Source organism: Jaculus jaculus, chromosome X (assembly GCF_020740685.1).
Source record: "Jaculus jaculus isolate mJacJac1 chromosome X, mJacJac1.mat.Y.cur, whole genome shotgun sequence".
Taxonomy (NCBI): domain Eukaryota; kingdom Metazoa; phylum Chordata; class Mammalia; order Rodentia; family Dipodidae; genus Jaculus; species Jaculus jaculus.
In genome coordinates, this window is record NC_059125.1 from 110,659,881 (window position 1) to 110,676,496 (window position 16,616).

Here is a 16,616-nt window from a genome sequence, read left to right on the forward strand (position 1 = left end):
CAAGATGTCAAGGTAACACAGGGACTTCTCATGTTCCAATGTTTCTTGACTTTGTTGCTAATTGCACAGGAGTATGAAGTTTGTGACAATTTATTAAGCTATTATATTTATAATTCCTGCACTTATGCTATGTGTGCTGCAATTCAATATAAGGTAGACAATGGAGAAACCCATGACATTTTCCAGACTCACCTTCTCACCTTATCTGTTTAGAAAGCAACAATATAAAATTTGACAGCAGAGGCTATTATTCCCTGGCATCCTTTTATATTTTGTAGAAAAGCTGTGTGTTGATTCTCTGTCCATGTGTTATTCTTTCTGTGGCCCTTTCTCATTCTGAAAATTAAATTCAAACCCTTGCACATGCTAGGCAACCATTCTGCTATTGAGTTACATCTCCAACCTTGTGATTGTCCTTCTTAAATAAATTTTGTTTCATAAAAACTTAAACTAATCAAGAAATAACTGCTACTGGGCATGGGGGCACATGCCTCTAATCCCAGTACTCAGGAGGCAGAGGTAAGAGGATCACCATGAGTTCAAGGCCACCCTAAGAATGCATAGTGAATTCCAGGTCAGCCTGAGCTAGAGTGAGACCCTACCTCAAAAGAACCCAAAACAAAACAAAAATGAAATAACTGCTAGGTGTGGTGGTACATGCATTTAATCCCAGAACTCAGGAGACAAAAGTAGGAAGATCGCTATGAGTTTGAGGTCACCCTGAGGCTACATAGTGAATTCCAGGTCAGCCTGGAGTAGAGCGAGACCCTACCTTGAAAAACCAAAACCAAAATAAATAAATAAATAATAAATAATAATTTTTTTTTTTTGTTTTTCAAGGTAGGGTCTCACTCTAGCCCAGGCTGACCTGGAATTCACTATGGAGTCTCAGGCTGGCCTCAAACCCATGGCGAACCTCCTACCTCTGCCTCCTAAGTGCTGGGATTAAAGGCATGCGCCACCATGCCCGGCATAAATAAATTAAAAAAATGAAAAAAAGATGAAGCAAGAAAGAGCTGGGAGCTGGAGAGATTGTTCAGTGATTAAGGTGCTTTCTTGCAAAGCTTTATGGTCTGGGTTCCATTTCCCAGTACCCACATAAAACCAGATGCACAAAGTACCACATGTGTCTGGAGCTCATTTGCAGGGGTAAAAGGCCTTGGTGTGCCCATTCTCTCTCCCTCCCTCCCTCTCTCCTTGCAAATAAAGAAAAATATAAGAAAGAAAGAAAAAGAAATAACTCACTAGTATTTTGACTATGAGTAGAGTCTGATACTTTAATAAAATAGTTAAGGCTTTACACTAAAATCTTTTTTTCTTACACTAAAATATTTTTAATTATTATATTAAAATATTTATTTATTTATTTATTCATGGGGGGTATATAGAGAGAATGGGTACACCAGGACCTCTAGCCACTGCAAAAGAACTCCATACACATGCACCAATTTGTGCATCTGGCTTTATGTGGGTACTGGGGAATTGAACCCGGGTCTTTTCGCTTTACAAGCAAGTGCCTTAACCAATAAGCCACCTCTCCAGCTTTATACTACAATCTTAGATACATAATTCATACATACACTTTTTATGTGTTAAGAATTTTACAATCAGTCAGATGTGGTGGTGCACGCCTTTAATTCCAGCACTCAGGAGGCAGAGGTAGGAGGATCACTGTGAGTTTGAGGCCACCCTGAGGCTACATAGTGAATTCCAGGTCATCCTGAGCTAGACCTCGAAAAACCAAAGGGAAAAAAAAATGTAATCAATATTTACTTCAGACTAGTAAGATTTATTCCTATTTCAGTTGGTAAAGTTTTAAAGTGTTTTAGAAGGAGGCTGTAAAGCTATGTAGTTGTTCAATAAGGCATTGGGTTTCATGGATGTTTAAATTGCTCTCATTTGTACGCATTTCCTGCATGCACATATCTGGAATGAAGCTTTAGGTAACAAGTCCTCTCTATTTTTAGTCACTAAAATATTATTGGAGACATATCAATGCTTAATAACATAAATTGAGAAAATATGTGGGCTATAGCTATTAATTACTTTTTAATTTTATTTTGTTTCCTGAACAAACTTATAGCATACAAAAATACTGTTTGTTATAAATTTCATGACTCAGTTGTTCTACTCTTGTTTTTTTCTTTTTCTATCTCTACTTTCTGGTAACTTATTTCGAAATAAATCTATTCTTGACAATAGCTTTTTCAAAAGCTAATACTATCCAGGTCTGTGGTATATGTGCTTCATGGACGAGATGGTCCATAGTGAAAGTCGGGCCTTGTACAACTCTGTGCATAGGGGCTGTTATTCTTAATTTTGAGATTATTTTGTACAACTAAAGCATAACTTGTCATGTCACTCCAAGTTAACCATCACTTTATTATTGCCCATCAGACCACAGCTCAGGCTTTCATTGCCAAATGCATGAGCAGCCATACCTTTTTTTGTTTGTTTGTTTGTTTTTTTTATTACTCCAAAGGTCAGCACACTGTTTTTATGAATTCGGGACCTACTTATTCACATTCCTGTGAATGAATTTATATGGTTCCCTTTTTCTCTTTTTCCCACTCAACTTTCATATTCCTTTCAATTTCCAAAACAACAACTCACAAACATGAATTATTCAATGAATAAGCCAGACTCCTGAAAAGAGAAAATCTGCTCCAGTATTTACTTGATCTTTTGGGGATACATGCTAGACCAGGTGTCCTTTCCTGTGTTTTGTTACCAGTCATTAAAATGGCCTGTTTGTTCCATTGTTTTGAGACAAGTTCTCATGCAGATGAGGCTGGTCTCTCTGTATGTAGTTGAGGATAACCTTGAACTCCTGATTCCCCTGGCTTCTACCTCTCAAGTGCTAGTAATACAGGCATGTTCCACCACTGTGCACTCTTAGACAAATGTTTTCTTTTAAATTAATAAATTTTTATTGGCGTACAAAATTAGGTTTCATTATGCTGCATTTCAAAATACATTTTGTTCTATTTCCCACATCTTTTCTTCCCTCCTTGTGCCTAACCTTCAACACCCCTCTTTTCTTTTTTCATGCACCATATTTTCTTTTCTTCTTTCCCTCCCTTTTGTCACCTCTTATTCTTCTCTTGTGCCTGTTCTGAATTGGGTCTTGGGTAGGTATGTGGAACACAGGAAGGATTAAGACAGTCTCCATATCATCAAAGAAGTCTAGAGGTCTATAAGCAAATATTTTCATACCATGTGTACAGGAAGTAGGGTAACATGGGAATACAGAGGGGAGCCAGCTAAATACAGTCTGTGGTGATACAGAAGGAAATTGTGGAAAGTCCAGGAGCAGATAACACCTAAGCAGAGGCTTAAAGGATGAGTAGCAGTGGCCAAATAAGAAGGTAGGTGGGAAATTCCAGGAGAAGAAATAGCAAAGGCACAGAGGTGAGAAATGGCATGTATGGGATAGGACACATAAGCTCAAGAGTTTGAGACAAAGAATGTCAGGAAACGAAATGTCATGCATGGTAATGGAAATAATGCCTCTTCCAACAGCCAAATAGACAATCACTAAACTACTTTTCATTTAGGCAGGTGAGATGGCTCACGGGTAAAAAGCTTGCCATGAAAGCATGAGAACTGGCATTTGGACTTCCAACATACATATAAATGCTAGGTTGGTGTTGGTGGCCCACCTGTAATCCTGGCCTTCTGGAAGCAGAGGAAGGGGCCCCTGGGCAAGCTGGGTAGCTAGAATAGCAGAATCAACTAACATTGGTTTCAAATGAGAATACCTTGACTCAGTAAATAAAAAAATGCCAATTAACACACACACACACACACACACACACACACACACACACCAAAAATACTATTTGTTATAAATTTTATGACTCAGTTGTTCTACTCTTATTTTTTTCTTTTTCTGTCTTTGTTTGTTTCTTCTATTTTTTTCCTTTTTGGTGTTTCAAGGTAGGGTCTCACTCTAGCCCAGGCTGACCTGGAATTCACTATGAAGTCTCAGGAGGGCCTCAAACTCTTAGCGATCCTCCTACCTCTGCCTCCCAAGTGCTGGGATTAAAGGCGCAAGCCACCATGCCTGGCAAGTGTTCTAATCTTTTTAAAAATATATAGATATTTATTTATTTATTTAAGGGTGAGAGAGAGGGAGATGATAATGCGTATGCCAGGGCTTCCATCCACTGCAAATGAACTCGAGATGCATGCACCACTTTGTGCCCTTGGCTTTTACGTGGTACTGGGGAATCAAACTCTAGTTGTTAGGCTTTACTGGCAAGTGTCTTAACCACTTAGCAATCTCTCCAGGCCCTCAGTGCATCTTTTTTAAGCCCTTCACACTACATCTAATGCAGGCTAATAATTTCTTCCTTAATCTGAGTCTTGTAGGCTATACTAGCAAGGTGTAATACCAATAAATAGACATGTGTGCTCTCCATATAATTTCACAGTGGTTTCTGTTATGTTCAGAACCAGGGAAGATAAAATTTATTGAGACTTTCTCCTTAGAGTCTATTTCCCTTGTGGACTTTCTTCTACCTGCCTAGATTCCAGAGGGTATATTTCTATTCCAAATGAAAACTTCTTGTTATCCAGGATAGAACAAAGGAGCTATACATAGTCTGAAGAATTTGGCTCTCGGCTGGTTCTTCTGTTTACATGGATTTGTGATGTTTGGTAGAACTGTCACTATCACTGACATGGACACATTGAGTTTAAAGCTTTTGAATTTTTGGTGATAACGTGCTACATTGGTAACCACTATTATAATAATTTTTTCTTTCCCGGTCCAGCTAGGATGTTTCCTTACAGTTTACTTTCTAGGCCTCACCATGTCTTGCAGAGTGAAGTCTTTTGTTAGGGTTAGAATTTCCCATAAAACCACTCAATAATTTGTTTGTGTTTGGCTGCTTTGAAATACTGCACAAAGCAATCCTTGTAAAAGGTAAAACTGTTCCGAAGGCTGAGAAAGGAGCTTGAGACATAGACTCAAAGTCATTCTTTTCAGGCACAGCCAGCTGGGTAATCGTATCTTAGTTGGCTCCCTTTCAAGATGCCCAGTTTAGGGGCTTTCCCTTTGGGAACAGTGATTACCCTTGGGGATGAAGAGCTTTCTAGTGAGGGGCAAAACTTTGGGAAATCCGAGGGCCTACAGCTGTCTGGTCTGTTTAGAAAGAGTTTAGCAAACAAAATGAGCCTCAGGGATTGTGTCCCTCCCACCTCTAGCATTAGGGGAGATCAGCACTTGGCCCCAGGACAGAGACTAGGCTGAGAAATAAGGACAGGAGGAAGCCAGGAATGCAGGAAAGAAGGCAGGATCGCGGAGACACCTGAACAGCTCTGAGTCAAAAGTTGTCAGTCTTCTTGGCTCTGGCTGCTCAGCTCACTAGCTCACAGCCCAGCCCTTTCCTGGGGCTGGGGCAGGGAATTGCTACATGCCGGATTACCTGGGGAAAAACCAGAGCCTCACTTTGGTCCCTTCCGGTAATTGAAAGGACTGGGTATTCAGGAGGGGGAGGAGAGAGCTTCCCTCCATAAATGGTCCCACCCCTGGGCAAGGTGGCTCACTTTGGCAGGTAGCAACGGGGAGTGTGCACCTGCCACCAGTCAAGCTCAGCCAGACTGTGAGAAGAGGCAAGGCGGAGCAATCCAAGGGAGTGAGTGAACCATGGACAAATTGAAGTGCCCGAGCTTCTTCAGGAGCAGAGGGAAGGAGGTAGGGGTCTGGGAGCTGCTGGACTTGTGGAGGGACCGGGAAGGGAAACCAAAAGGGAGGGCTAGTCTCCAGGTTTTGTTTTCTGTGGCTGCTCCTTACTGTGAACATTTCTCTTCCAACTGTTTTCAAGCAGTTCTGATATGTCCTCCAAGAGTAGCGGTAAAATCAATTTTTATTCTGGTAGGTAGGAGATTAGGAGCACCCCAGCCTGTGCCTTGGAAGCAGACATAAGACCCCAATTTTTTTTTCCTTCTCTCCACCGTATCTATATGCTGAGGAGGAATGCAAAACATGCACTGTCCTTATCTGACCTGAGGAACATTCCACACCTCAGCAGCTAACAGGTTGTGAGAACCCTCTCCTCAAATCTTCAAGTGCAGAGCGTTGCTCCACCTGGTGGGACAGGAAAATCTGCCCCTACATATGAGTCTGTGACTTTTAGGAAAACACTGATTTTATGCTTCAAGACAGGGACACAGGCTAAAGGTCTCTTAAATCCCATCATGCAAGGCTATCAGCACAGAAAAGAAGTGTCTGAATTAATTTTCATTTTAGTAGACACTACATTTGGTCCTTCTCAAAAATCTAGAATCTCAAGACTTGACCTCTCCCAATTCTCTTGGAAGACCTTTCTGTTTGAATTCTGATTTGTCCCATCTTGTTTGCCTTTCATCCCGCTCTGACATTTAACCATTTCACTACACTTGGGATGATCTAAACTGAAAGAGGAGTTAAAATATGTACTTGTGGAATTGTATTTTCTGAAATGCTTTTTATTTATCTGTAAGGAGAGAGAGATAAAGAGGGGGAAGGGAATGTGCACACCAGGGGCCTCCTGCCATTGCAAACGAATTCCAGATGCATGTGCCACTCTGTGCATCTGGCTTTAAGTGAGTACTTCGGAATTGAATCCCAACCTTTAGGCTTTACAAGCAAGTGCCTTAACAGCTAATCTGTCTCTCCACCCCTGAGATTCATTTTTATTTGAAGAAGCAAATGTTGTTAAGTAAAAACAGCTATCAGAAGAATCTTAATTTTGACAACTCCCCATGAATATAGTATTCAGAATTTGTTGCTTATCACCACTCCCCTTTCTGGAACTCTGTGGATTTGTAAAATTATGCTTCTGTGGAATTTGTGAAAATACAGAGATGTTTATGTCCTTTCTTTTCCCTTCCCCAGAAAATGACTGCTTCATCTGAGAATTTCCACGTTAATGAAAATGATGAGAATCAGGAACGTGGTAACTGGTCCAAAAAGTCGGATTATCTTCTATCTATGGTTGGATATGCAGTGGGTTTGGGAAATGTGTGGAGATTCCCATATCTAACCTACAACAATGGCGGAGGTATTCTCTTTTCTTTTTCCTCCAGTTACAAGTGGGGCATGTGTAGCTTCTGTGCATAGTTTAAGAGCTAAAAAGAAGAATAAGAGAATTTGTATGAGCAAGAAGGGTGAAAAAAGAGTGCATTTATCATTGGACTGTGAGCTACTAGTTCAAGTTTGGAATCTAGCTTCAAAAAGGCTTCAGGTATAAATCTAAAAGTTTTACATGTATTGCTTCTGAGATGATTTTAGAACCAGTGTGATCTTCAACTAGGATTTTAAAAATGTGTTCACTAAAAAATTATGTTCATTCCAATAGTACTTTGATTTAGAACTAAAATGTACAAGGAAACCTAGCTTTATGAAAAAGCTCAAGTAAATTGTCTGCTTGATTAGAGAGGGACATTTTTTGATAATTCCAGTGATGAAAGAAATGATTATAAATTAGTTCAAAGGTTTAATATTTTAAGGTACAATATCCAGTTCCATACATTCCAAATTGGATTGACTATGTAGATAATCCTTGTAAAATACAATAGGGCTTAGTTAAAGGTTATGTGTTTTATTGTGACTAAAATAATACCATCTATATCTTGTAGGTCATTAAGGTAGGCTCAATTAGAACACAAGAAAACATAGCTGAGGTGACATACAAATGAAATGAAAATGAATTGCACAATGCTGTAGTAATGTGGAAACAACTTTTCACTTACACCACATTTTATTTACTTGTAATTACAGGTTCAATTAGAAGTATAGAGCTGGCATGCTTTTATGTTTCATAACATTGAAACTTTGCCATTGTAATTATTTTTTTTCTTGGCACAATAGGATTTTGTGTGGTGATATTTCAATAACATTTCTTGTTAATTATATGCATCAAAACATTCGTACTGACCTCCAGATACTTAAGAAAGGAGCTCTGTTTATTAAAGACTTTAAAGATGGGTAGCATAGATTTCCTCATGTAGGACTAAGCTCATTCAGTAGTGTTTTGAGTATATGTAGTAGCTGGGAAATGAGTCAGTAGTCACCATTATTTTGGAATGTATGTGGTAAGGTGCATGGGGGGGTAAAGAAAATAACTCAGGCTTCTTTCAAGCCTCTACTCTCACCTATATTTACAATCAGCTGTACCCTATGACTTGATATCATACGTATACCCAGAAAATGCTATAGTTTTCTAAGAAATGAATTAAACTAGACTTAATAGAAATTTATATAATATAACACAAGTTAAATAATTTATTTTTCATATGCTACTGTCTTTCCCATTTCCTCTAAAATTTAATTTAAAAAAAATTTAAGGTAACATCATTTGGGTAATAGATGATATAGATTCTCTCAATTGATTCTCTTTTTCATCCAAGGATAGAGAGGAACATGAAATTCCAAATTGTCAATTGTTAATAGGTCAGATTTAAAAATATGGTCAGAGCCAGGCATGGAGGCACAGGCCTTTAACCCAGCACTCAGGAGGCAGAAGTAAGAGTATCACCATGAGTTCGAGGCCAACCTGGGAGTACAGAGTGAGAACCAGGTCAGCCTGGGCTACAATGAGACCCTGCCTCAAAAAAAAAGAAAAAGGTCAGTTCTGGAAAATTACTCAATTTTTAAAAAAATTTTATTCATTTATTTGAGAGCAACAGACAGAGAGAGAAAGGGGGGAGAGAGAGAAAGAGGGGGGAGAGAGAGAAAGAGAGAGAGAATGGGCACGTCAGGGCTTCCAGCCACTGCAAACAAACTCCAGACGCGTGCGCCCCCTTGTGCATCTGGCTAACGTGGGTCCTGGGGAATCGAGCCTCGAACTGAGGTCCTTAGGCTTCACAGACAAGCGCTTAACCGCTAAGCCATCTTTCCAGCCATCAATATTTTTATCTATACATTCTTATCAATAGATTATGAAAAAGAAAAATAAATGTCATATATCATAAAACTATAAGTCAGTAATATTAACTCTGTGGCCACTATATTAAATCATTTATTAGATATGGTTATTATTAGCAATGAAATAATGGACCAATAAATAATACTGAAGAAAATAATCAAGTTTTTCAAAGTAACTGTCTAGTTGGTAGTACTTTATTATTGTTGTAGGGATAGTTTTTTATATTTCGTCATATTTATCATTGGTTTTACTTGAACTATTAATCATAGAAGTGATGGTATACACATTGCAACATCTACACCAACATATTTTTCCTATGGTTTAGTGACTTTCAGGGCTAGTATTAAAGAGAGTCAAGTATGAGTATGAACATGTGTTTGCCTCATTTTAAGTATAATCTATCTTAAGGGTTAGAAAACATGTAATTCCTAGGTATGATGTTATAGTATTATAATAAGAAAAATAACAGAGGTTAACTGTAATAAGAATAAATCAAATATACGTAAGCCCAAATCCTGGTCCTCAACTTTCCCAAGACTTCTAGGTTGTTTGATTAGTATGTTTAACATGTCCTTTTCTCAGTTTATAACCTAATGAACATTTTTATGAGCAATTTTATATCTCAAAACAGGATGGATTTTTTTTTTTTTGAGAGCGACAGACACAGAGAGAAAGACAGATAGAGGGAGAGAGAGAGAATGGGCACGCCAGGGCTTCCAGCCTCTGCAAACGAACTCCAGACGTGTGCGCCCCCTTGTGCATCTGGCTAAAGTGGGACCTGGGGAACCGAGCCTCGAACCGGGGTCCTTAGGCTTCACAGGCAAGCGTTTAACCACTAAGCCATCTCTCCAGCCCCAGGATGGATTTTTTTAAGCCCAGGGAAGGACTAGGGAGATTGCTCAGTGGTTAAAGGCACTTGTTTACAAAACTTACCAGCCAGGGTTTGATTCCCCAGTATCCATATAAAGCCAGATAAACAAAGTGGTACATGCATCTGGAATTCATTTGCAGTGACAAGAGGCCCTGTCACAATAATTCTCTTTTGCTCCCTTTCTCTCTCTTTGCATGAAAATAAATAAAAATTTAAAAAATTCTGTGAGAGAACTAGTCCCTCTGAAATTGAAAGTTAGCTATGCCTTACAAGTTCGGATTCTTCTCTCAAAGCAAATATCTCCTTAACATTGAATAAAGAGCCTTGTGATTAGAGAATTGCGAACTTAATTTCAACATTTTCTAGTCACATATTAAGAATTAATGCCCTAAATCTTAAAAACAATCAATTTATTTTTTATTGCTATTTTTTTATTTTTTATTTTTATTAGCATTTTCCATGATTATAAAAAATATCCCATGGTAATTCCCTCCTTCCCCCCCAACACTTTCCCCTTTGAAATTCCATTCTCCATCATATTACCTCCCCATCTCAATCATTGAACTTACATATATACAATATCAACCCATTAAGTACCCTCCTCCCTTCCTTTCTCTTCCCTTTAAAAAATAATAAATTTATTAAAGGAAAATGAAAGCGAAGGAAGCTAATATTGAATATATGTTATGTGCTTGCAATATTTTCAAAGGTTTTTGCATAGACCTAGTATTTTATTTTACTTTATTTTATTTTGAGGTAGGGTTTCACTCTGGCCCAGGCTGACCTGGAATTTACTATGTAGTCTCAGGGTGGCCTTGAACTCATGGTGATCCTCCTACCTCTGCCTCCCGAGTGCTGGGATTAAAGGCGTGCGCCACCACGCCCGGCATAGGCCTACTATTTGAACCCTAACAAAAACTGGTGGGTTGGGATTGTTGTCCTCTTCTAGGAGAACACTAGGCTTATATATTAGTTAATTGCTCTAGGCCATATAACTGGTCAGTGATTAGGCCAGTATTTTAATTTAGGCCAGTTTGGCTCTACAACCTGTGATTATTTAACTCCTCTCACTTTTTATAGACTGGTGTGTGTGTGTGTGTGTGTGTACACATACATGTGCATGAACATGTGAAGGCCAGAGAACAAAGTTGGCTGTTTCTCTTATAAATGCCATCCAATTGCTTCTAGGCCTTTTGCCTAAGATGATATGTGATATATAAGATTGTCATCCACCTTTATTTGGATAGGGTTTCTCATTGGCCTGGAGATCACCAATGCGGTTACACTGGCTTTCCAAGTGAACCCCAGGAATCTTCATGTCTCTGTTTCCCCAGCCCTGGGGTTACAGGCACTTACTGGGGATTGAACTGAGGTCATCATACTTGCAAAATAAACACTTTGCTGTTTAAACTATCTTCCTAACCCCACACACCTAGCTGTTCTGTTGTAAGAATTGGGATGACTTTCTTAGTTACCACTAATCTTCTCAGTTGATAAATGAAAAATCTAAAGTTAAAGAAATCAAGTACTATCTCACAGAAAGTGCTACCATTTGGACCTCAAACCAGAACACTGTAATATTGGGAGAGTGACTTTAAAATGTTGTGCTGCTTGTCAAAATGTCATTAAGACTGAAATCTGATGGCATTTTGTTCTATTTAGTTATTTATTTATTTTTGCTTTTCTAGGTGCTTTCTTGATACCTTATGCCATTATGCTGGCATTGGCTGGTTTACCTTTGTTCTTCCTAGAATGTTCATTGGGACAATTTGCTAGCTTAGGTCCAGTTTCAGTTTGGAGGATTCTACCATTGTTTCAAGGTGGGTACTGAAGACTTTATCATCATAACTATTGGTCTACATGTGTATATTATAAGCTGTCTTTCAGTTTTTGGAAGGAAAGCATATTTCCAATCTTATTTTATCTCATAGAAATAGAGAACTAAATGATGGATACCGGAGACTGCAAGTAGTTAGAAAGGGGGGAAGGATGTTAGTCAAAGGATTTATGGTTACAGTTAAGATAAAATCCTTCAAGAGTTCTACAATCAACTTTTATAAATTAAGAATCATAACATAGTGACTGTGGTTAATTACAATATATATATGTGTATACATATTTATATTTATTTATCAGAGGCAGAGAGAGAGAGACAATATGGAGAATGGGTACATCAGGGCCTTTAGCCACTGCAAACGAACTCCAGATTCATATGCCACCATGTGCATCTGTCTTACATGGGTTCTATGGGCTTGAACCTGGGGCCTTAGGCTTTGCAGACAAGTGCTTCAACCACTAAGCCATCTCTACAGCCCAATGACAATATATTTTACTTTCAAAAATCTAGACAGTGGCCATTAAGTATCTTTGCCAACAATATAATAGTTTCATGAAATAATGTACTTGTTAGTTATCAGATTACTCCATTTTACAATGTTTATATGCTTTAAGCATCATGTGGCACATAAAAATACAATTTTCTCTTTTAATTAAAATATTTTTCCAAAAGGAGAATGAGGAGATGACTCAGAGTCTGAAGGCACATGCTAACCTGAGTTCAATCCTCCCCAGCATCCATGTAAAGTGAGATGCAAAATGGCACATGCTTCTGTGATTCCAAAGGCCTATGGTAATGGGAGGCAGAGCCAGAAAAATCTGGAAGTTCATGGGGTAGCTAGTTGGGCCCATACAGTTGCCAAACAGCAAGAGGGATCCTGTCACACAGCAGACAGAAGGAAAAGACAGGCCTCTTGAGATTGTCTTGACCTCCATGTGTATGCTGTAACATATGTGATCTTCCATACACATACAAATAAGCATAATTAAGAAAAAACTTAGAGCTATAAAAAAAATCTGGTATGTTAAGACAAAGAATAATGGGTTTCTGTTTTTCTGTGTCTTTCTCCACCATAGAATTAAAAAACCCAACGTGAGCTTTTATTTCTATTCCTGCATGCAGATATGAGAGGGGTAAAGGACACCTGATACACTTATCAGAGTGTAATTATTTTTCAAATTTCACCCTTTGAATGATCTTGGCATACAGTCTTTTAGTGCATCAATTTTAAGGCTCTACTTTTAAAAATATTTCTTATGCAATTTTGTTTTCTTGCTTTGCATGTATTTTACAAAGTCTTTCTCAACAAAGCTGAAGGATGGGTCACTATTTTACCTTGTATATTTCTAATAAAGTGGGGTACTAGTAAAGATGAAAATGCCTTGATTGTTGTTACACATCAATCTGCCTTCATTGCTGAAGACTCTATATCATTTTCATATGTGCTAGTTGTTGAAAAATATTTGTAAAAGCTTTAATACAGTATCAAAAACAAATTAATGAGGGAAATAGAATACTGTGCCAGAGTACTGGAAAAAGCTACAACAAAAGCCTTAAGAGGGCCAGAGAGATGGCTTAGCACTTAAGTAACTTGCCTGCAAAGCCAAAGGACCCACTTAAGCTAGATGCACAAGGTGGCACATGGGTCTGGAGTTCGTTTGCAGTGGCTGGAGGCTCTGACTCGCCTATTCTCTCTATTTCTGCCTATTACTCTCTCTCTCCCTACCTCTCTTTCTTAAATAACTAAATATAAAATATTTTTAAAGCCTTAAGAATATGAGTTATATGAGTTGGAGAGATGGCTCAGTGGTAAGAGTACTTACCACACAAGTATTAGGGCCTGAGTTCAATCTGTGCCATCCACTTAAAAGCCAGGCATGATGATGTATAACTGTAACCCCAGTTCCATGGGTGGTGGGAGGAGCAGAGACAGGAGAATTGCTAGGGATAACTGATAATGGTAACTCTGGATTCAGAGAAGCACTGTGTCAAGGAAACAATGTGGAAGGGCCATAGAAGACAAACATGCATCTGCACAGACATGCATACACTATATATATACATAATACATGTACCATGTCATACACCATGCGTTCTCCACACATATGGCAAAAGAAGTATAGTAGTTGTATTGAGTATGCTAAAGTACATTCTGAAACTATTTGATTAAAGTGTTTTGGAAGATTGAAATTCAGATTATTACTGGATTGTTAAATCATTTGTATACATTCTGAGAAATACTGTAGTACATCATTTGAACATCTGGATTCAGAAGCCTTCTTTACTGTTTGTCACAATATTTTATAGCAGTCAGGAATGGTGGTGCACGCCTTTAATCCCAGAACTCAGGAAGCAGAGGTAGGAGGCCAGCCTGAGACTACATAATGAATTCCAGGTCAGCCTGGGCTAGAGCTAGACTCGACCTCAAAAAGTTTTTTACAAATGGCCGAGTGTGGTGGTTCATGCCTTTAATCCCAGCACTTGGGAGGCAGAGGTAGGAGGATCACTGTGAGTTCAAGGCCACCCTGAGACTACATAGTGAAATCCAGGTCACTCTGTGCTAAAGTGAAACCCCAACTTAAAAAAAAAAAAAAAACACTCTTGGTCAGTGGATCAATAGGAATGAGTATTTTAATGCTCACTCTTTCCATTGTGACGAAGATTTCAGACTTAATAAGCAATCAATACAGGATTTATACACTTTTTAAAAGTTTTGAAAGACTTTGTTAGAAAAGAAGAGTGAGTATGAAGAACTCTTGCCCATGAAAAGACAGGAGAAGGTAAAGCCTGAATCCAGTTCTTCTTGGTTACAATACCTTTTCTTGTTTTAATTATTTTTTTTTTAAATTTAAGCAGGGCATGGTGGCACACACCTTTAATCCCTGCACTTGGAAGGCAGAGATACGAGTATTGCCATGAGTTTGAGGCTACCATAAGACTACATAGAGAATTCCAGGTCAGCTTGGACTAGAGCAAGAGCCTACCTTGAAAACCCAAAGAAATATATATATATATATATATATATATATATATATATATATATATATATATATATAATTTATTTCAGACATGAGGAGAGGATGGGCATGCCAGGGCCACTAACCATTGCAAGTGACCTCCAAACACTTGCATTACCTTGTGCATCTGGCTTTACATGGGTATGGAGAAATCAAATCCTGGTCCTTTGGCTTTACAGGCAAGTGCCTTAACTACTAAACCATCTCTCCAGCCATACAATGGCTTTTTTACCCAACTAAAAAAATGAGCTCAGGTGCTGGAGAGATGGCTTAGCGGTTAAGATGGCTTGCCTGTGAAGCCTAAGGACTCCAGTTTGAGGCTCTGTTCTCCAGGTCCCACCTTAGCCAGATGCACAAGGGGGCGCATGCGTCTGGAGTTCGTTTGCAGAGGCTGGAAGCCCTGGCACGCCCATTCTCTCTCTCCCTCTATCTGTCTTTCTCTCTATGTCTGTCGCTCTCAAATAAAAAAAAAAAAAGAGCTTAGAAAGCCAATCAAAATAGCTTTAAATTTGGGAAGAAAGCTTCTTAGAGGTTACCACTTCTTTGCTCCAGGCTCCTTTCCCCCAAATGATGACAAAGAGTATTTTTATTAAAATCAATTTTGTGGAAATCGATATTAAGCTTTTTTTAAATGAATTAGCAAAGTGAATTTCACTTATTTAATTCTTCTCTTTTCCAGGTGTGGGAATCACGATGGTCCTGATATCCATTTTTGTGGCAATCTATTATAACGTCATAATCTCCTATAGTCTTTACTACTTGTTTGCTTCTTTTCAAAGTGAATTACCATGGGCAAATTGTTCTACTTGGTCAGATAATAACTGTAGCAGATCACCTATAGGTAAATTTCATTAATCTAATTTTTAAAATACTACCAACTCCACATCATTCTTTCATACCTTCTAAATAACTTTGTAAATGATTAAATCATTTTCTAATCAATTTAGGTACAACTTCATGTGGTCCACAGGTGATTGGTTAAAGCAGAATATAGCATAAGTAATTGGAAAACTGTTAATATTTGAGGGTGTTCAGGAAGGCTAAGCTGTGACTAGAAGTCCTTCTTGCAAGCATAAATTCTAAGCTGGAGAGAAGATTAACATTAATACCGTTGGCTCTTGACAATGTTATAAAGATCTAATACGTTTTCTATTGGGTGCTTCAAGATAGGGTTTCACTCTAGCCCAGACTGACCTGGAGCTCACTCTGTAGTCCCAGGTTAGCCTTAGACTCACTGCAATCATCCTACCTCTGTCTCCTGAGGGCTGGGATTAAAGGCATGTGCCACAACACTGGGCTAAGATATAATACTTATGATGGAATTAAAGACATTGGTTTATCTATATAGACAATTAATAAACCTATTATAAATTCCTTCAAAGCCGGGTGTGGTGGTGCACGCCTTTAATCCCAGCCCTCGGGAGGCAGAGGTAGGAGGATGGCCATGAATTCGAGGCCACCCCGAAACTGCATAGTGAATCCCAGGTCAGCTTGGGCTAGAGTGAGACCCTATCTTGAAAAAAAAAAAAACTACTTCAATCATTAAATCACAACTGAACTGTTACACTGTAGCTGTCATTAAAAGCATAACCATAGTTTAAAAGGGTGATCATACCCACGACCTACCAGTTTAGTAGTAAACATTTGAGATCCTGAATATACATGGTTTATTCTATTCTTAAAATTTTTACAACTTTTTTTTTTAAATTTTTTATTTATTTATTTGAGAGCGACAGACACAGAGAGAAAGACAGATAGAGGGAGAGAGAGAGAATGGGCGCGCCAGGGCTTCCAGTCTCTGCAAACGAACTCCAGACGCATGTGCCCCCTTGTGCATCTGGCTAACGTGGGACCTGGGGAACCGATCCTCGAACCGGGGTTCTTAGGCTTCACAGGCAAGCGCTTAACTGCTAAGCCATCTCTCCAGCCCAAATTTTTACAACTTTTGCCAAATAATTTGGATAGCAAATTTGGGG

General features: G+C 38.7%; 1 protein-coding gene across 1 annotated transcript in view; it reads left to right on the top strand.

Annotated features, from left to right (window-relative positions):
- Positions 1-5,653: 5,653 nt before the first annotated feature.
- Slc6a14 (solute carrier family 6 member 14) overlaps positions 5,654-16,616 on the top strand; it is a 30,820-nt gene continuing 19,857 nt past the window's right edge. Inside the window, exons 1-4 of the mRNA XM_004671481.2 lie at positions 5,654-5,701; positions 6,884-7,049; positions 11,475-11,606; positions 15,320-15,481. Coding sequence (XP_004671538.1) covers positions 5,654-5,701; positions 6,884-7,049; positions 11,475-11,606; positions 15,320-15,481 — 508 coding nt within the window. The remainder of the gene's footprint in view (positions 5,702-6,883; positions 7,050-11,474; positions 11,607-15,319; positions 15,482-16,616) is intronic.